At 43.9% G+C, this 23,188-nt stretch overlaps 1 protein-coding gene across 1 annotated transcript in view; it reads left to right on the forward strand.

Moving 5' to 3' along the window:
- LOC142217770 (bifunctional heparan sulfate N-deacetylase/N-sulfotransferase 4-like) overlaps positions 1 to 23,188 on the forward strand; it is a 334,797-nt gene that overhangs the window by 266,986 nt on the left and 44,623 nt on the right. The window contains exons 7-8 of the mRNA XM_075286110.1: positions 1,993 to 2,175; positions 17,384 to 17,480. Coding sequence (XP_075142211.1) covers positions 1,993 to 2,175; positions 17,384 to 17,480 — 280 coding nt within the window. The remainder of the gene's footprint in view (positions 1 to 1,992; positions 2,176 to 17,383; positions 17,481 to 23,188) is intronic.

Genomic DNA, 23,188 nt, shown 5'->3' on the forward strand with positions numbered 1-23,188 from the left:
AAAATACTTTTTTCCCCTATGGTTTGCTATATATAATTTTAGAAAACATAGTAACAAGTATAAATTAGATTATATCTTTATACAATTTTTGCTTATGTTTATTTCATTTTTTTTGTCATTATGTATAGTAAAGGGATTCTATCATTAGAATCCTGTTTTTTAACTAAACCCACGTCAGAATAGCCTTAAGAAAGCCTATTCTTCCCCTACCTTTAGAAGTCTTCTCCACGACACTGTTCGGTAGATATACCGGTTTTCGTCTTCATGTAAATGAGTCTCCAGACAGCACAGGGGGCGTTCCCCTGCGCTCAAACAGCACTGAGGGCATATCCTGTGCTACTTGAAAACTCTCCAGCGACGCCCTCTATCTTCTTCTCCTACTCCACCTCTCCTGTTAGGCCACAGGAAAATGGCCGACGGACATGCGCAGTGGGCGCTTCTGGATGAAGACGTGCGGTGACACAAGAGAGGGTTGGAGGCAGAGAGGAAGAAGGAGGCAGCGCTGGAGAGTTTTCAAGCAGTATAGGGTATATCTGAGCACAGAGGAACTCCCTTTGTGCTGTCTGGAGACTCTTTGGCAAAACAACGAAAACCGGGATATCTACCGAATGACGGTGCTGGAGAAGACTTCTAAAGATAGGAAAAGAATAGCCTTTCTTAAGTCTATTCCGATGTGGGTTTAGTTAAAAACAGGATTCTAATGATAGAAAAATACCTAAACTCTTGCAGTTCTCACACTGGCTACTCATCCTAAATAGAGGTTGACACTTCCTCTTCTACATAGTGGTTTGCTGACTGTATGAAATGAATAAACAATATTGCTTATGACGTTATTTCAGGTTTGGATTAGACTGTAGATATATTTCTATATAATATACCATCCTTGGATTTATGAGGTTAAAAGGTACTTGACAACTTGGTAATTGTGTGAGTAATGACTATTCTCTTATAACGTAATAATTGTCACCCTGAATCCATTTTGCCATTATTTATTCTCCGTTTCTAATAGGTTATATACAAATTATATATCCAAAGTGGATAATCCCCTATATCATGTAGAATAAAAGTTAAGCTCTTTTTCACTAGGAATGATAGTTTACTATTTATAGTGTCAGCACAGAAACCATAGAAAGGTAGTGCCGCAATACAATACCTATTTTTATTGATCACCATGTAGTGTCACTGTCGCTCAGCAGTGTCAGATCACACAAAAGAGGCAGTCAACTGCATCTTGGATGCGTAAAGTATCACAGACGCATTGAGTCGCACACAATATGTGTCAAAATGCATTTCTAGGAAACGTGACATGTCACTACAACACATGCAGACAAAAATTTATGGGATGAAGGTGGTCATATAGCCCAAGCCTTACAGTGGGGTTAGAGACTACTGGTAAGGTATATTTTGGCTATTATATATAAAGGTAAAATTGCAAAATTATTGCAAATCTACTATAATACATTTATTTCACACTTTGTAGATATACCTACATATTTCTCTCTGTGACAACAGTCCTGGCACCCATTCAAGAATGTCCACAGGCTTACTGATATGCTCGGAAATGGCGCAATAACTGTCTTTGATTCCTAATGCTGCTCTCACAATTATGGCTTTCTCGAATAGATTTCTGCAAAGAAATCTTAAGTATTAATGACCTTCAATAGATACATTCTTATAGCAAAATAGGAAATGTTAATTCATACAGTAAATGCTCTTATTCATGTGAATCAGTTTTGTACCTATTTGTATTATATTTATATATACTTTACATATATTTTCTTGCTATGTCCTCAAATTGCATCCTAAAAATGTTTGGTATTCTTTGTTACCTTGCGGGGAGAACTCATTAGGATTAAGACGTGATTCCTGAAGCCAGGTTATCACCATGTGTTTTCTTTCCCTGCATAGGAATCTTACTGCCATCTACTGATCACTAGTTTTATGCCATAATCCAGGATCTATTATCTCTTACAAATACGATTTTTGTTGCAGATCAGCATCTTTATGACACATTTGTCGAATTATGGGAATGACCGCCTTGGCTTGTACACATTTGTTAATCTTGCTAACTTTGTACAAACATGGACCAACCTGAAACTGCAGACTTTGCCTCCATTACAACTGGCTCAGAAATATTTTGAACTCTTTCCTGAACAAAAGGATCCTCTCTGGCAGGTATTGACAGTGCTTACATGTGACTATATGACTGCATATAAGTATGTGTGTGTATAGAAAAGCTTTTCTACAATGTGCCTTAATATTATTATGTGATACAAATAGTGTTTCATAGAATAACTACTAATCCTACTGTATTGTCTTACCTCAAAAATAAAAGACAAATGCTGTGATGCAGAATTTATTACTGTTGCTTAAAATAATTAGTGTGATGATCAGGGGAGTCATCATGTACAGGGTGGCCATAATATAACCTCAGGTGTTTGGAGTCGTGTGCAGGCTGACCCAATGGACAGAATTGCCTGAAAATTTGTATGTGTGCTAATCAAGGCATGGGGAAATGGACAGCATGACAAAAAGAAAAAAAAAAACAACTAAAAATCATCACTAGAGATGAGCGAACACTAAAATGTTCGAGGTTCGAAATTCGATTCGAACAGCCGCTCAATGTTCGTGTGTTCGAACGGGTTTCGAACCCCATTATAGTCTATGGGGAACAGATACTCGTTAAGGGGGAAACCCAAATCCGTGTCTGGAGGGTCACCAAGTCCACTATGACACCCCAGGAAATGATGCCAACACCTCTGGAATGACACTGGGACAGCAGGGGAAGCATGTCTGGGGGCATCTAACACACCAAAGACCCTCTATTACCCCAACATCACAGCCTAACAACTACACACTTTACACACTCAATACCACCTCTCTGACAGTAGGAAAACACCTTGAAACATGTGTATTTGGCACTTGCAGTGAGGAGAGCTTGTCACCAGCAGTGAATTTGGCCCTTGTAGTAAGTTGAGGTTGGCACCAACATTTGTTTTGAAAATCAGGGTGGATTGAGCCTCTAACCAGCAGAGTTTGGGCAAATTCATGGTGGAGGGAGCCTCTAAACACCCCAGTTTGGGCAAATTCATGGTGGAGGGAGCCTCTAAAAACCCCAGTTTGGACCAATTCATGGTGGAGGGAGCCTCTAACCAGCCCAGTTTGGGCAAATTCATGGTGGAGGGAGCCTCTAAAAAACCCAGTTTGGACCAATTCATGGTGGAGGGAGCCTCTAACCAGCCCAGTTTGGGCAAATTCATGGTGGAGGGAGCCTCTAACCAGCCCAGTTTGGACCAATTAATGGTGGAGGGAGCCTCTAACCAGCCCAGTTTGGACCAATTAATGGTGGAGGGAGCCTCTAACCAGCCCAGTTTGAACCAATTCATGGTGGAGGGAGCCTCTAAACAGCCCAGTTTGGGCAAATTCATGGTGGAGGGAGCCTCTAAAAAACCCAGTTTGGACCAATTCATGGTGGAGGGAGCCTCTAACCAGCCCAGTTTGGACCAATTAATGGTGGAGGGAGCCTCTAACCAGCCCAGTTTGGACCAATTCATGGTGGAGGGAGCCTCTAAACAGCCAAGTTTTGGGAAATTCATGGTGGAGGGAGCCTCTAACCAGCCCAGTTTGGACCAATTCATGGTGGAGGGAGCCTCTAAACAGCCAAGTTTTGGGAAATTCATGGTGGAGGGAGCCTCTAACCAGCCCAGTTTGGACCAATTCATGGTGGAGGGAGCCTCTAAAAAACCCAGTTTGGACCAATTCATGGTGGAGGGAGCCTCTAAACAGCCCAGTTTGGGCAAATTCATGGTGGAGGGAGCCTCTAACCAGCCCAGTTTGGACCAATTAATGGTGGAGGGAGCCTCTAAACAGCCCAGTTTGGGCAAATTCATGGTGGAGGGAGCCTCTAACTAGCCCAGTTTGGACCAATTCATGGTGGAGGGAGCCTCTAACCAGCCCAGTTTGGGCAAATTCATGGTGGAGGGAGCCTCTAAAAAACCCAGTTTGGACCAATTCATGGTGGAGGGAGCCTCTAACCAGCCCAGTTTGGGCAAATTCATGGTGGAGGGAGCCTCTAACCAGCCCAGTTTGGACCAATTAATGGTGGAGGGAGCCTCTAACCAGCCCAGTTTGGACCAATTCATGGTGGAGGGAGCCTCTAACCAGCCCAGTTTGGACCAATTAATGGTGGAGGGAGCCTCTAAACAGCCAAGTTTTGGGAAATTCATGGTGGAGGGAGCCTCTAACCAGCCCAGTTTGGACCAATTCATGGTGGAGGGAGCCTCTAAACAGCCCAGTTTGGGCAAATTCATGGTGGAGGGAGCCTCTAAAAAACCCAGTTTGGACCAATTCATGGTGGAGGGAGCCTCTAATTAGCCCAGTTTGGACCAATTAATTGTGGAGGGAGCCTCTAACCAGCCCAGTTTGGACCAATTAATGGTGGAGGGAGCCTCTAAACAGCCCAGTTTGGGCAAATTCATGGTGGAGGGAGCCTCTAACCAGCCCAGTTTGGACCAATTAATGGTGGAGGGAGCCTCTAACCAGCCCAGTTTGGACCAATTAATGGTGGAGGGAGCCTCTAACCACCCCAGTTTGGACCAATTCATGGTGGAGGGAGCCTCTAACCAGCCCAGTTTGGACCAATTCATGGTGGAGGGAGCCTCTAAAAAACCCAGTTTGGACCAATTCATGGTGGAGGGAGCCTCTAAACAGCCCAGTTTGGGCAAATTCATGGTGGAGGGAGCCTCTAAAAAACCCAGTTTGGACCAATTCATGGTGGAGGGAGCCTCTAACCAGCCCAGTTTGGACCAATTAATGGTGGAGGGAGCCTCTAAACAGCCAAGTTTGGACCAATTCATGGTGGAGGGAGCCTCTAAAAACCCCAGTTTGGACCAATTCATGGTGGAGGGAGCCTCTAACCAGCCCAGTTTGGACCAATTAATGGTGGAGGGAGCCTCTAACCAGCCCAGTTTGGACCAATTAATGGTGGAGGGAGCCTCTAACCACCCCAGTTTGGACCAATTCATGGTGGAGGGAGCCTCTAAACAGCCAAGTTTGGACCAATTCATGGTGAAGGGAGCCTCTAAAAACCCGTTTGGACCAATTCATGGTGGAGGGAGCCTCTAACCAGCCCAGTTTGGGCAAATTCATGGTGGAGGGAGCCTCTAAACAGCCCAGTTTGGGCAAATTCATGGTGGAGGGAGCCTCTAACCAGCCCAGTTTGGACCAATTAATGGTGGAGGGAGCCTCTAACCAGCCCAGTTTGGACCAATTAATGGTGGAGGGAGCCTCTAACCACCCCAGTTTGGACCAATTCATGGTGGAGGGAGCCTCTAAACAGCCAAGTTTGGACCAATTCATGGTGGAGGGAGCCTCTAAAAACCCCAGTTTGGACCAATTCATGGTGGAGGGAGCCTCTAACCAGCCCAGTTTGGACCAATTAATGGTGGAGGGAGCCTCTAAACAGCCAAGTTTTGGGAAATTCATGGTGGAGGGAGCCTCTAACCAGCCCAGTTTGGACCAATTCATGGTGGAGGGAGCCTCTAAAAAACCCAGTTTGGACCAATTCATGGTGGAGGGAGCCTCTAACCAGCCCAGTTTGGACCAATTCATGGTGGAGGGAGCCTCTAAACAGCCCAGTTTGGGCAAATTCATGGTGGAGGGAGCCTCTAAAAAACCCAGTTTGGACCAATTCATGGTGGAGGGAGCCTCTAATTAGCCCAGTTTGGACCAATTAATTGTGGAGGGAGCCTCTAACCAGCCCAGTTTGGACCAATTAATGGTGGAGGGAGCCTCTAAACAGCCCAGTTTGGGCAAATTCATGGTGGAGGGAGCCTCTAACCAGCCCAGTTTGGACCAATTAATGGTGGAGGGAGCCTCTAACCAGCCCAGTTTGGACCAATTAATGGTGGAGGGAGCCTCTAACCACCCCAGTTTGGACCAATTCATGGTGGAGGGAGCCTCTAACCAGCCCAGTTTGGACCAATTCATGGTGGAGGGAGCCTCTAACCAGCCCAGTTTGGACCAATTAATGGTGGAGGGAGCCTCTAACCACCCCAGTTTGGACCAATTCATGGTGGAGGGAGCCTCTAAAAAACCCAGTTTGGACCAATTCATGGTGGAGGGAGCCTCTAAACAGCCCAGTTTGGGCAAATTCATGGTGGAGGGAGCCTCTAAACAGCCCAGTTTGGGCAAATTCATGGTGGAGGGAGCCTCTAACCAGCCCAGTTTGGACCAATTAATGGTGGAGGGAGCCTCTAACCAGCCCAGTTTGGACCAATTCATGGTGGAGGGAGCCTCTAAACAGCCCAGTTTGGGCAAATTCATGGTGGAAGGAGCCTCTAACCAGCAGAGTTGTGGGAAAGCAGGGTGGAGGGAGCCTCTAACCAGCAGAGTTGGTGGAAATCAGGGTGGAGGGAGCCTCTAACCAGCAGAGTTGGGGGAAATCATGTTGGTGGGAGCCTAGTATTAGCAGAATTGTGCAACGCTTATGGTGGATGAGTATGAGGATGCGGAGGAATTGGAGAGGTTGAGTACAGACATGGAGTTTCATGTTGGGGTGCTTTACACAGGTGGGCACAAAAATGAAGGCTCTATCCAGTGGTGGTTCATTTTTATCAAAGTGAGCCGGTCGGCACTCTCAGCTGACAGACGGGTGCGCTTGTCAGTGATGATGCCACCGGCTGCACTGAACACCCTCTCAGATAGGACGCTGGCGGCAGGACAGGACAGCACCTCCAAGGCATATAGGGCAAGTTCAAGCCACAGGTCCAACTTCGACACCCAATACGTGTAGGGCGCAGAGGGGTCGGAGAGGACAGGGCTGTGGTCGGAAAGGTATTCCCGCAACATGCGCCTATACTTCTCACGCCTGGTGACACTAGGACCCTCCGTGGCGGCACTTTGGCGAGGGGGTGCCATCAAGGTGTCCCAGACCTTAGACAGTGTGCCCCTCGTTTGTGTGGACCGGTGAGAACTTGGTTGCCTACTGGAGGAACTGCCCTCCCTGCCGCCACTGTCACATGCTGGAAACATCTCCATCATATTCTGCACCAATTGCCTGTGGCAAGCATTGATGCGATTGGCCCTCCCCTCTACCGGAATAAAAGACGAGATGTTGTTTTTATACCGGGGGTCAAGGATAGCAAAGATCCAGTACTGGTTGTCCTCCATGATTTTGACAATACGCTTGTCGGTTGTAAAGCACCCCAACATGAACTCAGCCATGTCTGCCACAGTGTTAGTTGGCATGACTCCTCTGGCCCCACCGGAAAGTTCAATCTCCATTTCCTCCTCATCCTCCATGTCTACCCATCCGCGCTGCAACAATGGGACGATTCGAAGTTGCCCGGAAGCCTCCTGTATCACCATCACATCATCGGACAACTCTTCTTCCTCCTCCTCCTCCTCCTCCTCCTCCTCCATTAAACGCAGTGAAGCGGACAGATGTGTGGACCTACTCTCCAGCTGTGACGGATCGGATGCTATCCCTAACTCCTCTGTGTGATCTGAGTTATCCCTGATGTCAATCAGGGATTCTCTCAGAACACACAAGAGCGGGATTGTAAGGCTCACCATCGCATCCTCAGAGCTCACCCTCCTTGTGGACTCCTCAAAGACCCGTAGGATGTCACAAAGGTCTCTCATCCATGGCCACTCATGGATGTGAAACTGAGGCAGCTGACTTTGTGGCACCCTAGGGTTTTGTAGCTGGTATTCCATCAAAGGTCTCTGCTGCTCAACCACTCTATTCAACATCTGAAACGTTGAGTTCCAGCGTGTGGGGACGTCGCACAAAAGCCGGTGTTGTGGCACATGCAGGCGTTGCTGGAGAGATTTTAAGCTAGCAGCGGCTACTGTCGACTTGCGAAAGTGGGCGCACATGCGCCGCACTTTCACCAGTAGCTCTGGAACATTGGGGTAGCTCTTTAGGAAACGTTGCACCACTAGGTTGAAGACGTGGGCCAGGCATGGAACATGTTGGAGTCCGGCAAGCTCCAGAGCTGCTACCAGGTTCCGGCCGTTATCACAAACGACCATGCCTGGGCCCAGGTGCAGCGGCTCAAACCATATTGCCGTCTCATCGAGGAGGGCATCCCTCACCTCGGAGGCAGTGTGCTGTCTGTCCCCCAAGCTGATCAGCTTCAGCACAGCCTGCTGACGTCTACCAACGCCAGTGCTGCAACGTTTCCAACTCGTAGCTGGGGTCAATCTAACAGCGGAGGAGGAGGCGGTGGCGGAGGAGGAGGCGGAGGAGGAGGCGGTAGAGGAGGAGGAGGAGGGGGGTGTTCTTCTCGTGTCCCTGCCAGGAATGTTAGGCGGGGAGACGAGGTACACCGGGCCAGTTTGGGAAGCAGTCCCAGCCTCAACTACATTTACCCAGTGTGCCGTCAGTGAAATGTAGCGTCCCTGTCCGCATGCACTTGTCCACGCGTCGGTGGTCAAGTGGACCTTTGTGCAAAGCGCGGAACTAAGGGCCCGCCTGATGTTGAGTGACACGTGCTGGTGCAAGGCGGGGACGGCACACCGGGAGAAGTAGTGACGGCTAGGGACGGCATAGCGAGGTGCCGCAGTTGCCATCAGGTCCAGGAAGGCGGGAGTTTCAACAAGCCGGAACGCCAACATCTCCTGGGCCAGCAGTTTAGCGATGTTGGCGTTCAAGGCTTGCGCGTGTGGGTGGTTAGCAGTGTATTTCTGCCGCCGCTCCAATGTCTGAGAGATGGTGGGTTGTTGTAAAGAAACGCCTGATGGTGCCTTTGATGGTGCAGGAGAAGGAGATAAGACAGGACCAGGGGAGGATGAGGTAGAAGTCAACAAAGTGGCGGAGGCAGATGAAGTGGTGTCCTGGCTCGTCCTCTGGAGTGCATCGCCAGCACAGTCAGCAGTGGCAGTGGCAGAGGCAGAGGCAGAGGCAGTGGCAGTGGCGTGAACGGCAGGCGGCCTTTGTCCTGCCGTTGCTGCCTGCCACTGATTCCAGTGCTTGGATTCCAAATGACGGCGCATTGAAGTGGTGGACAGGTTGCTCTTCTCAGAGCCCCTAATCAATTTCGAGAGGCAAATTGTGCAGACAACACTATATCTGTCCTCGGCGCATTCCTTGAAAAAACTCCACACCTTCGAGAAACGTGCCCTCGAGGTGGGAGTTTTTCGGGGCTGGGTACGAACTGGAACATCTTGGGAGATTCCGGGTGTGGCCTGGCTTCGCCTAAGCTGCTGACCTCTGCCTCTGCCTCTAGCTACCCTTTTTGGTGCTGCACCTGCCTCAACATCCACACTACTTTCCCCGCTTGACATCCCCCCTGTCCAGGTCGGGTCAGTGTCCTCATCATCCACCACTTCCTCTTCCAACTCCTGTCTCATCTCCTCCTCCCGCACAATGCGCCAGTCAACTGGATGCCCTGACGGCAACTGCGTCACATCATCGTCGATGAGGGTGGGTTGCTGGTCATCCACCACCAAATCGAACGGAGATGGAGGAGACTCTAGTGTTTGAGCATCTGGACACAGATGCTCCTCTGTTAGGTTCGTGGAATCGTGACGTGGAGAGGCAGGTTGAGGGACAATGAAAGGAGCGGAGAACAGCTCTGGGGAGCAGGGACAGTTTGGGTTATTGTTCTGTAAAGCTTCGGAATTTTGGGAGGAAGGAAGACAAGACTGTTGGGTAATAGGAGGAGAGGAGGCAGAGTCTGACTGGCTGCTGGACAATGTGCTGTAAGCGTTCTCTGACAGCCATTGCAAGACCTGTTCCTGGTTCTCGGGCCTACTAAGGTTTGTACCCTGCAGTTTAGTTAATGTGGCAAGCAACCCTGGCACTGTGGAGTGGCGCAATGCTTGCTGCCCCACAGGAGTAGGCACGGGACGCCCTGTGGCTTCACTGCTACCTTGCTCCCCAGAACCATTCCCCCGACCTCGCCCACGGCCTCGTCCACGTCCCTTTCCGGGAGCCTTGCGCATTTTGAATTCCTAGTTAGAAATTGGCACTGTATACCAGTAGTAAAAATTGTGGGTGCACGTAACCCCAATATATTCTTTGAATTCCCAGTCAGACACTGGCACTATATGGCAGTAGCAAGAAATGAGGGTATTTGTATTCCCAATATACTCTTTGAATTCCCAGTCAGACAATGGCACTGTATACCAGTAGTAAAAATTGTGGGTGCACGTAACCCCAATATATTCTTTGAATTCCCAGTCAGACACTGGCACTATATGGCAGTAGCAAGAAATGAGGGTATTTGTATTCCCAATATACTCTTTGAATTCCCAGTCAGACAATGGCACTGTATACCAGTAGTAAAAATTGTGGGTGCACGTAACCCCAATATATTCTTTGAATTACCAGTCAGAAACTGGCACTATATGGCAGTAGCAAGAAATGAGGGTATTTATAACCCCAATATATTCTTTGAATTCCCAGTCAGACAATGGCACTGTATACCAGTAGTAAAAATTGTGGGTGCACGTAACCCCAATATATTCTTTGAATTACCAGTCAGAAACTGGCACTATATGGCAGTAGCAAGAAATGAGGGTATTTGTATTCCCAATATACTCTTTGAATTCCCAGTCAGACAATGGCACTGTATACCAGTAGTAAAAATTGTGGGTGCACGTAACCCCAATATATTCTTTGAATTACCAGTCAGAAACTGGCACTATATGGCAGTAGCAAGAAATGAGGGTATTTATAACCCCAATATATTCTTTGAATTCCCAGTCAGACAATGGCACTGTATACCAGTAGTAAAAATTGTGGGTGCACGTAACCCCAATATATTCTTTGAATTCCCAGTCAGAAACTGGCACTATATGGCAGTAGCAAGAAATGAGGGTATTTGTATTCCCAATATACTCTTTGAATTCCCAGTCAGACAATGGCACTGTATACCAGTAGTAAAAATTGTGGGTGCACGTAACCCCAATATATTCTTTGAATTACCAGTCAGAAACTGGCACTATATGGCAGTAGCAAGAAATGAGGGTATTTATAACCCCAATATATTCTTTGAATTCCCAGTCAGACAATGGCACTGTATACCAGTAGTAAAAATTGTGGGTGCACGTAACCCCAATATATTCTTTGAATTCCCAGTCAGAAACTGGCACTATATGGCAGTAGCAAGAAATGAGGGTATTTGTATTCCCAATATATTCTTTGAATTCCCAGTCAGACAATGGCACTGTATACCAGTAGTAAAAATTGTGGGTGCACGTAACCCCAATATATTCTTTGAATTACCAGTCAGAAACTGGCACTATATGGCAGTAGCAAGAAATGAGGGTATTTATAACCCCAATATATTCTTTGAATTCCCAGTCAGACAATGGCACTGTATACCAGTAGTAAAAATTGTGGGTGCACGTAACCCCAATATATTCTTTGAATTCCCAGTCAGACACTGGCACTATATGGCAGTAGCAAGAAATGAGGGTATTTGTATTCCCAATATACTCTTTGAATTCCCAGTCAGACAATGGCACTGTATACCAGTAGTAAAAATTGTGGGTGCACGTAACCCCAATATATTCTTTGAATTACCAGTCAGAAACTGGCACTATATGGCAGTAGCAAGAAATGAGGGTATTTATAACCCCAATATATTCTTTGAATTCCCAGTCAGACAATGGCACTGTATACCAGTAGTAAAAATTGTGGGTGCACGTAACCCCAATATATTCTTTGAATTACCAGTCAGAAACTGGCACTATATGGCAGTAGCAAGAAATGAGGGTATTTGTATTCCCAATATACTCTTTGAATTCCCAGTCAGACAATGGCACTGTATACCAGTAGTAAAAATTGTGGGTGCACGTAACCCCAATATATTCTTTGAATTACCAGTCAGAAACTGGCACTATATGGCAGTAGCAAGAAATGAGGGTATTTATAACCCCAATATATTCTTTGAATTCCCAGTCAGACAATGGCACTGTATACCAGTAGTAAAAATTGTGGGTGCACGTAACCCCAATATATTCTTTGAATTCCCAGTCAGAAACTGGCACTATATGGCAGTAGCAAGAAATGAGGGTATTTGTATTCCCAATATACTCTTTGAATTCCCAGTCAGACAATGGCACTGTATACCAGTAGTAAAAATTGTGGGTGCACGTAACCCCAATATATTCTTTGAATTACCAGTCAGAAACTGGCACTATATGGCAGTAGCAAGAAATGAGGGTATTTATAACCCCAATATATTCTTTGAATTCCCAGTCAGACAATGGCACTGTATACCAGTAGTAAAAATTGTGGGTGCACGTAACCCCAATATATTCTTTGAATTCCCAGTCAGACACTGGCACTATATGGCAGTAGCAAGAAATGAGGGTATTTGTATTCCCAATATACTCTTTGAATTCCCAGTCAGACAATGGCACTGTATACCAGTAGTAAAAATTGTGGGTGCACGTAACCCCAATATATTCTTTGAATTACCAGTCAGAAACTGGCACTATATGGCAGTAGCAAGAAATGAGGGTATTTATAACCCCAATATATTCTTTGAATTCCCAGTCAGACAATGGCACTGTATACCAGTAGTAAAAATTGTGGGTGCACGTAACCCCAATATATTCTTTGAATTCCCAGTCAGAAACTGGCACTATATGGCAGTAGCAAGAAATGAGGGTATTTGTATTCCCAATATACTCTTTGAATTCCCAGTCAGACAATGGCACTGTATACCAGTAGTAAAAATTGTGGGTGCACGTAACCCCAATATATTCTTTGAATTACCAGTCAGAAACTGGCACTATATGGCAGTAGCAAGAAATGAGGGTATTTATAACCCCAATATATTCTTTGAATTCCCAGTCAGACAATGGCACTGTATACCAGTAGTAAAAATTGTGGGTGCACGTAACCCCAATATATTCTTTGAATTCCCAGTCAGAAACTGGCACTATATGGCAGTAGCAAGAAATGAGGGTATTTGTATTCCCAATATATTCTTTGAATTCCCAGTCAGACAATGGCACTGTATACCAGTAGTAAAAATTGTGGGTGCACGTAACCCCAATATATTCTTTGAATTACCAGTCAGAAACTGGCACTATATGGCAGTAGCAAGAAATGAGGGTATTTATAACCCCAATATATTCTTTGAATTCCCAGTCAGACAATGGCACTGTATACCAGTAGTAAAAATTGTGGGTGCACGTAACCCCAATATATTCTTTGAATTCCCAGTCAGAAACTGGCACTATATGGCAGTAGCAAGAAATGAGGGTATTTGTATTCCCAATATACTCTTTGAATTCCCAGTCAGACAATGGCACTGTATACCAGTAGTAAAAATTGTGGGTGCACGTAACCCCAATATATTCTTTGAATTACCAGTCAGAAACTGGCACTATATGGCAGTAGCAAGAAATGAGGGTATTTGTATTCCCAATATATTCTTTGAATTCCCAGTCAGACAATGGCACTGTATACCAGTAGTAAAAATTGTGGGTGTATATAGCCCCAATTCTATTGCTAGGGGACTTGCAGGGTATTTCTGGGGTGAAGGTGGGGGGGCACACCGTTGGAACGGGTATCGGGGTATATATCGGGTATACGGGAATACACTGACAGTGTATTCCATTCAGGATCCTGGGAAAGCTGGGTTGCGGCGATTGAGCCCGTCAGTGCCACGTTACACTGACAAGCTTCTCCCTGGAATTTAGCTCTTACAAGAGCTGTTGGTTGTCTTCTCCTTCCTATCCTAGCCTGTCCCTGCCTACCCAGAATCTAAGCCCTAGCTAGCTGGACGGAAACCTCCGTCCTCGGTGAATTGCAAGCTCAGAATGACGCGAAGCTGGGCGGCGCTGTTCTTTTAAATTAGAGGTCACATGTTTTCGGCAGCCAATGGGTTTTGCCTACTTTTTTCAACGTCACCGGTGTCGTAGTTCCTGTCCCACCTACCCTGCGCTGTTATTGGAGCAAAAAAGGCGCCAGGGAAGGTGGGAGGGGAATCGAGTAATGGCGCACTTTACCACGCGGTGTTCGATTCGATTCGAACATGCCGAACAGCCTAATATCCGATCAAACATGAGTTCGATAGAACACTGTTCGCTCATCTCTAATCATCACCAACTGCTTCCTCTTGACAATGACACCCGCATGACATTTGCATTAATGCTTCTGGCCAGAGTGGAAGTGGATACCAATAGGCCATGGAATATCCTGTGGAGCGATGAAGCGCAGTTTTACCTGAATGGAATGGTCAACACACAGAACTGTTGCATATGGGCTACCGAAAACCTGCATGCGCTCGAGGGGGTTCCGCTGCATTCACCCAAGGTGACCGTTTGGTGTGGGTTCACCTCATTGTTCATGATCGGACCGTTCTTTTTCAAGATTTGGGCCCAGTTGGGGTTGCCACCTGTTCCGTCACAGCAGCGAGGTACCGGACAATGCTGGAAACAGTGGTCATTCTCCAACTCCAACAGCGGCAGTGTCTGCAGACAATCACCTTCATGCAGGATGGAGCCCCTCCTCACATCGCAAATGTTGTGAAGAACGCTCTTTGTGCACATTTTCCCGATGACAGGATTTTGAGCCGCTCATTCCCTACAGCGTGGCCACCACGCTCTCCGGATCTCACTCCTTGTGATTTCTGGTTGTGGGGACAGTTGAAGGAGCGTGTTTATCAGGGGAACGTCGAAACCCTGCCTGACCTCAAAGACTACAACACGTTGGAAGTGTGCAGCATTTCACCAGAGACGTTACACGCAAGCGTCGAGGACGTTCTGCATAGGATGACCATGCTCACCATGCATGATGGCGGCCACATTGAACAGTCATCTTAGTCGGTAGTCCAAATGGGACATCCCCAAGTATCGACAGATGGGTTTTGCGCCGCGCGCTCACTGTACAGCGCCACATTATCCCCTGGTGGGGAGTTTTCGTATTCATTTTTTCTTTCATGCCGTCCATTTCCCCATGCCTTGATTAGCACACATACAAATTTTCAGGCAATTCTGTCCATTGGGTCAGCCTGTATACAACTCCAAACACCTGAGGTTATATTATGGCCACCCTGTACATCAGGCAGAGGACCCCTAGTAGTGATATAAGGGACATTAACAATTCAGTGATATGTGCAGGACATCCTGCGATCACATATGTTGCCTCACCTGGCTACCAACTAGTGTTTTTGAACAAGATAATGCTCGCATACACAAAACAAGTTTTTTATATGTAAGGCAAGAAACATTCAGAATTTTGTCACCTGTGTTGGTTTTACACAAAAATTATTACTTCAGTTAATTTTATGCCACACCAACCACAAGTGGGCGCCAATTGCGGCAATTTTGCTAAGTTAAACTTTGCTACATATTTAGGTTATTTTTCAAGGACCATTCAAACAAAAAATGACTGGAAAACCCTTTAGACAGTGAGGATGGAGGATAAGGTATATAATAAAGTTACACACCGTTTCCTTATAAGTGTTTTCTGTAACCCGACAAATCTCTCTCTCATATAGCATCTAGTACAGTAGCTACATTGCTATATATCCATATGCTTCAACAAATTCCTTCAATACTCTCCCAACCTTCACAGCCTTCTACAGAACAGATAAGAGGATGTGATTGATTAAAGGAAGTCTAATCCAAATCTATTGATTTTATTTAACGGTGCATTATGGCAATTACCAAGCATGCCTGTGATCAGATAAATGAAATACTGTAGTTTTAATGTTATATTTATTATTAATGCATTCCATGAAACAGAATGATCCCTCAGGCTCCCAATAATGGGCCAGTTTTATTCAATTATATTTCTTTCATGTTAGCTGTATATGGCACTCTGCACCCTCCATTAGAATGTATGTACGTATAGTAGACAGCAATATTATTGTTTGAAAATGTCTGTTTTATTCCCTAAGTGGTAAGTAAAGCTGTTTTCATACTACACTGATATGATATATACTATTATTCCTCAGGTTGATCACACACAGGGGTATCATGAGCCTCTGAAAACATAAATTTTAGGTATTACTTAATAACATACAATCAATAGCACAATTTAGCTCTAATTTATAAAATGCTATTAAATCGGCGGCAATACATATAGGTTGAGTTCTTAAGTCCTTTTTAAGCTGAAGTATTGAACCTGTGAAAGGCTATGGCTACACAACAACAGAAAGTCACAGTAAATTGAAATAACATTCTTATGGTGTAAAAAGTCATAAGGTCACTGTTGAAATTTTCTTCACAGATTTTCTTTAAGATTTTACTACTATTTTTGGCCTCTGTGTAGCTTTTACCTAGGTCTATATTTCAGTAGTAAACTGATCTGATTTGTGAGAATATCATATTAATAAAGCGATTAATAAAGGGGCTGTCCAAGAAATGGAGGCTGGGGGAGGTGTAAAATAATTTAAAAGACATACTCAACTTACTCCATCATCAGTTTAGGGTCATGCCGGAGCCTCATTGCCATTGCTGGAAGTCCTGTGCCCCATGTGACCAATGAGTGATCTCAGCAGTTGCTAGTATGGTGGTGGTGACATATTTGAGCAAAGTCACCGATTTCCCTCAGCAATTTCTGAGACTACTGAGATTAGTCTCTGAAGTCACACGAGGTGCAGGACTTTTGGCATAAAGCCCAAGCATAAGTCTGAAGGAACATCAGGTTTGGGGGACAGGTGAATATGCTTTTCTGATTTTCATCTCTCCTCTCCTGCATACAGGTAGGTCAAATTCCTGAGCAACCCCTTTAAATAAACACTATTATGTGTAATTAAAATGAGTGGAGGGGATACGAGTCTTGTTTTACCAATGTACAAACTCATCCAGGGTAAGCTGTCAATTGCTGAATCAAATCATACAAGACTATGTATCCCCAGTCTCAACATCTTTCTTATGATCTTATGTTGCTCTCTGATGAGGTAGCACAGGAAACCTGACAAAGGTGCTTTATTATAACCCTAACCCTGACATTTCCCCAATGTGGGACTATTAAAGGATTATCTTATCTTATTTATCAAACATAAAAAGGAAAAGAAGTGGCATATACAGAGCACCCCCATGCATGTGGTAAAATAGATCTATGAGTCTTTTGTCATAATTTTGTGCAAAAAGGAATGGAAGGGTGCAATAGTTGAAGGACATGCATGACTTCTAGGTCAGTCTTGCTCAATTCCAGATCTCCGCTACTCCGCAGATAATAATTTAGGAGATCCCAAAGAGAAAACCCCTAAAGCAAGTTCTTTATTCAATATTAACAAGATTATCATTTGTGCAGTACCAAAGGAATCCTGAAGTCATGAGCCATTTTTAACCTAGTCCATAATCTGATTTTCATATTACAACCTATCATTGTACAGATAACTAAAGACATTTTAAGACATTGTGGCTAAAAGATAAGGTATATTAAAGGATGCTCTTTCTTCAGAATCCGTGTGATGACAGGAGGCACAGAGACATCTGGTCTAGAGACAAAACCTGTGACCGTCTACCAAAATTTCTTGTGATAGGACCTCAAAAGACTGGTGAGTATATGTTGCAAGTCATACATTTTACTTAACTTTACATTATAGCAAAACCTGAACAAACGTCTGTTTTTGTGATCTTTGCTTAAAATTGAATGTCCACCATGCATTTAGTAATACTATAGTATTATAGGAATGTATATAGTAAAACTGATATGTAATAAAAAACAATATCAAATTATAAGAATCCAAAATGGTTTTATGGCATGTGAAAACTGAATGACACAGGAAAAGATAACCTAGTGGAAGGCTATGATTTTGGATCCACTTTAGAAGTGAGACTTAGCTTTTAGTTATATGATCTCACGCATATCTATGGCACATCAGATGATCATTTTCTTCATATTTTCCCTTTAAATGGGTCATCCCATAATTACATCTGATTACCTAATCATAGATTATGGGATAATTATCTGATTGTTGGGGGTCTAATGCTAACTGAGCAATATCTGCCAGTCCTGCAGACTTTTAATAAATGAGCACCACACATGGATGACTGTTGCTTTATTCAAAATGTGGGAAAGGGCACATGGGAAAACTGTCCTAAAGATTGGTAGAAGACTCTGCGTTGGGATCGTAAGTTATATAATACTTATCATCTATCCTGTGGATAGGTAATAAGCTATTATAGTGGAACAAATGAATCCACTGCCACATCCAAAGCCCCAGTTTTTCCCTTAAAGGGATTCTATCATTGGAAAAAGTCATTTTAACTAAGAGCACGTTTACTTTACTTGTTACTAAGGGCATGTTTACTTTACTCTTTTGATTTTCCCTGCCATTTCTTCATTGATTCAGGTTCCCCTCGTATGGTAATGAGAATCATGTAGCACCGGAAGCATCTCCCCAGCACTTTAAGCACCATTTCCCCCCTCCCCAGTGCTTCAAGCACCATTCCGCTCCACCTCATCCTCCCATGTCATACATGTCCACTGATTCCGGGCCGTACCTATTCCAGCCATGTGCAATTGGCAATGCCACTTGGGTTCCGGGGAGCTGACTGTGCTCATATGGTCAGTTAGTCCACCCCAAAATGGCCGCTCAGGAAGTGCAGTTGGCTCTGCATGTTTGAACAGCCATTTTGTGGTGGTCTAATTGACCATATGAGCGCAGTCAGCTCTGCCCGCACCCACAGTGGCAGAGCAGATTGTGCATGCCTGAAATAGGTACTGCGTGGCATCAGTGGACATGTATGATATGGATAGAGGGGGCGGAGTGGAATGTGCTTGGAGCGCTAGAGGGATGCTTCCAGTGCTCTATGATACTCATTACCATAGGAGAAGAAACCAAATTAATGAAAAAACGGTGGGGAGAATCAAAAATGTAAAGGTAGGACTTTTTAAAGGCTATTCCAATGTGCCTTAGTTAAAAATGACTTTTTCCAATGATAGACCCCCCCCCCCCGTACCAGCATAAGCCCATTGGCTCATGGGCAAGGCTATAGATATGATGTTGGCCACTTTGTGCACTCTAAGAGGGATAAAAAGGGAATGCAATTTTACAAACACATACTTTCAATATTGGCAGATGCTTTGGTTTTGAAAATTTGTTGCTAAGGATTCTTTATTATTCCTTATTACCGCATAAACCTAAATTATACACAGGATGAATGGAGCTGAAATATGTCTCTCCGTCATATTACACTGACTATAATCACAAGATGAGATATACCTTCAACTGTCTAAACTCAATAGGCCAATCTGTCAGGTCTCAAAACATCTGGTAATTAAGTGAAATTGTAACAATGAGAATTATTTTCAGCTTAACATATTGTTAGTCTGCCAAAAAGAAATGTTCTGGCTGAACTGGGATGGCGTAATGAGAAATATTACCTTCTACAGTTCAGGGACAAACAGGTCTCACTGGTTCTATGCTCTAGGTGATATTGTTTATGCAGCAAGAATGTAGCCAAGATCAGGAGTCACGGGAAATTCTAACGGCGGTAGATTTACAGTCATTAAAGTCTAAATAAATGTCGGGAAATATGTAAGAGAGCTAAAATAACTTCACCCTCCATTCTTTTATTACTAGAAAATTCTCTATATGAATTGAAAAAAAAAATGCAGAGGTTACTTTATAAGACTACAGAACCAAATATCAATAAAAAGGAACAATATACTGCTGATGTGTGATGCGTACGTCCTGTAACATGAAACTTTCTCAAAATATGCCCCTTTCCTGGCATTATTACAGTACATTGTTCCACAACATTGTGTAGAAAATGGGCAAATATTTATTGCCTCTACCATTTCCTCCTCTGCCGTTTTGGAAAAGGACAGCATGATTCTTAAAATGGATATGCTGCCCTATATAAGAACACATACTGTTACTACTTTTTTGTGCCATTTAAGCTACTACCCATATAATCCCATAGTCATACATAGTATACTGCCCTTCTATATACTAAATGGACAGATTTGCTTTAAGTAGGGGCCACATGGTGGCTCAGTAGTTAGCACTGCAGCCCTGCAGTGCTGGAGTCCTGGTGTTCAAATCCCACCAAGGGCATAAAACCATCTGCAAGGAGTTTGTATGTTCTCCCCGTGTTTGCATGGATTTCCATCCCATATTCCAAAGACATACTGATAAGGAAAAATGTACATTGTGAGCTCTGTACAATCTGCCTTTAAAAAAAAAAAAAATTGCTTTAAGTCAATTGCTTTCTCCCAGGGGCATGACTGCCATGGTAGCCGCGGTAGTGGCTGCCACAGGGCCCGGGACATTAGGGGGCCCAACGGGCCCCTGATGTTTGTTTTTTTCTTTTTTGCTTGTTTTTTTAATAGGCCATTACCTGCTGGAATACTTACTGATCCTGGCTCCTGCTCACAGCCGTCTACGCTCCCCCTTTTGTGGAGGCTGTGATAAGTAGAGGGGGTCAGTAAGTAAGGCCACAGGCTAGCAAACCCCACAAATATCAATATCATTATACTCAGGGGGGAGGGGATCTTTTCAGACCCCTGAGTATAATGATCGGAGAGCTAGGAGAGGTGAGGGAACATAAAATAAAATATATTACTTACCTCTCCTGGGCTCCAGAAGGTTTCGGCCTATTTGGTAATGTCTCCAATCATTATACTCCGGGGCCACTAAGGGGCATAATACAGTGTTCTGGGGCCACTATGTGGCATAATACTGTGTGATTGTGCCACTATGGGGCATAATAGCATGTGCAGGAATGAGGTTTGTGCGTGCGGGGGTTGGGTCAGTCCGGGGAAGGGGGGGCCATGTCAGATGTTCATCCTGGGGCCTCGCCATTTCTAGTTACGCCACTGCTTTCTCTTATTGGTGCTTGTAGAGAAGAGTCCTGAGCTATTTTATACTGCCCACACATCAGTAATCCCAAAATATACAGTCATTTGTGCATATGTAAATACAAAGAAAATAGCCAGACCCAATGTATTCATAAAAATTTCCATTTTATTAATGCAGACGTTAAATAAATTAATAAATACAAATACAAAAAAAAAAATAATAATAATTAAATAAATAGCCAGCTCAGAGCTAAAATCAAAAAGAAGATAACCTGTAGGGCAGATATGGTTTATATCACACACATGAAACAAATAAGACAATAAAAACATGGCGGGTTTCTTGGCAAAAAAAAAAAAAAACGCCAATACACATAAACAGCATAAGCACAAAGTGTGCCAGAAAACGTATACATCCATACCCCTGGTTCATTAGGGTACAACCTGAACGTTCCAAACATTTTGGAATTGAACAAAGCTAAACCTTTTGTGGTTTGAGCTGCACAAACCAGCTGAAATGGCAGCCATATGAAAGCATGAAGAAAGCAGAGAAGAACAATCACATGATCTAAGAGATCACATAGGCTTTACCATGATATGATGCTCTGCAAGCAGCCCTCATTATAAAGGACAGCCAGTAATAAGGGACTGTTGATACTGCAGCAGTATGAAAGTCCCAAACAGAAAGAGAAATTGCCCATTTTTGGGGAGAGATTACTGAGAAAACAATAATACACATAATACACTGCAGAGCCTAGTAAAGTGTAGTGTTGGAGAACTGTGTGTGTGTCAGTGACATGATGTGTTAGTGTTAGTGCGAGGCAGCACATTCATTAATCTCAATTACAATTCTCAGACTCAAATGTTGAAATTAATCTCTGCTATGCATAAGACTAAGAACAGGCATTTAAGTCTTGCCACGAGGCATTTTTTTGTATGTATCTAGAATTCCACGATTTTTATCTTGGCAAACTCAGTGAAATTATATATATTACTTTTTTAATTGATAGTTTTCCCAAAAGTGGCACTGTAAAATATGGCCCTTTATTTTATCCTTGCCAAACACCAAATAATTTATTGAAATTTCAAACAGCTTTAAAAAAAATCCTACATTGCAGTATGTTTTTAAGCAGCCTGTTTCTTACCACTATCTGTTTCTCCATAGCCATATTTGTATGTATATGGGAGTATATACAGAGAGTTAAATTTACCTTAATTCATCTGGTGGATTCTTCATGTTGTACCTGGGAGTTCTGGATTGGATACCTCCTCATGTGATCAGAATCAGCCCTGACCCCCGGGTCACTATGTCCCATTCCTCCTCTCCTGCTCGGTGCTATGGGGCAGGTTTTATTATGGTCAGCCAGCCCCCTACATAATATAAATTATCAAGAAGAGTTTCCTCTACAGCCAACAAGTGTTCCATGAACATGAACATGCAGATCCAAAAACAATCAAGCATGGAACAAAACACAGTTTATAAAAGTATAAACAATTTTAATTAATGAATAATCATCCGTTAAATTCAATAAAAAGTATGCAAGTAACAGCATAAATAACAAGGAGACGATACAGTATAAAGTCCCTCCAAGGTAAAAAGCATTAGGCCGGGGCCCCACGGAACGTATATGCTACGATTTTCTCACTGAAGAAACACTGCAGGAAAAGTCACGGCATTTTACAGTAAGGGCGAAGTGAATGGGATTCTAGGGAATCCCATGCCCACTTTACAATAAAAACCATGGTGCAGACACGCCACAATTTCCAAAACCAACGCAGTTTTGGAAATTGCAGCATGTCAATTATACCTGTGGAAATGCCAGCAGATTCCCCATAGGTATAATTGAAACAGAAAGTCTGCAGAGGAAATCTCTGCAAAATTTCCGTCTTAAGCACTGTGGGAAGACCTGCGATGCGTTGCCATCTTTCTTCCCGTAGCACTTTTTTGCTGCAGGATGTCCCGTGGGGCCTTAGCCTTAGACCATGAGATTGGAACCAAGACACCCCTGAAAAGAATTGCAAATAAACCGCAGTGACAAACAGGCATAAATAGCAATGCGATAATAAATACTTATACAATTATAAATACAGCTCACAGTATAGCTGTCAGGCGATCTAAATAATTTAATGTACCAAGTGTATGCATATGTCACAATAAAGACCTGAATGCCTATACTTCCAGAGCGGGAAAAAGTGATAGGATATAGGATTTCATAAGAATAAACAATAGTAGATAACCATCATACTTGCAATCATAATGCTCTAAAATAAGGGTGTAAACCAATGGAATAGTCCAAAAAGGGTCTAAAGACCCCAATGTGCATATATATATGTTTGTTGTATTACTTGGACTAAAGTGTCATTTTTAAGGACATATGGCTCTGCATGAAACAGAATAAGAGAATACCCAGCTCCAATGAACATTACTCAGAAAGAAGTATAATGCATATATATATTTGC

The sequence above is a fragment of the Leptodactylus fuscus genome, chromosome 1 (genome assembly GCF_031893055.1).
Source record: "Leptodactylus fuscus isolate aLepFus1 chromosome 1, aLepFus1.hap2, whole genome shotgun sequence".
NCBI lineage: Eukaryota > Metazoa > Chordata > Amphibia > Anura > Leptodactylidae > Leptodactylus > Leptodactylus fuscus.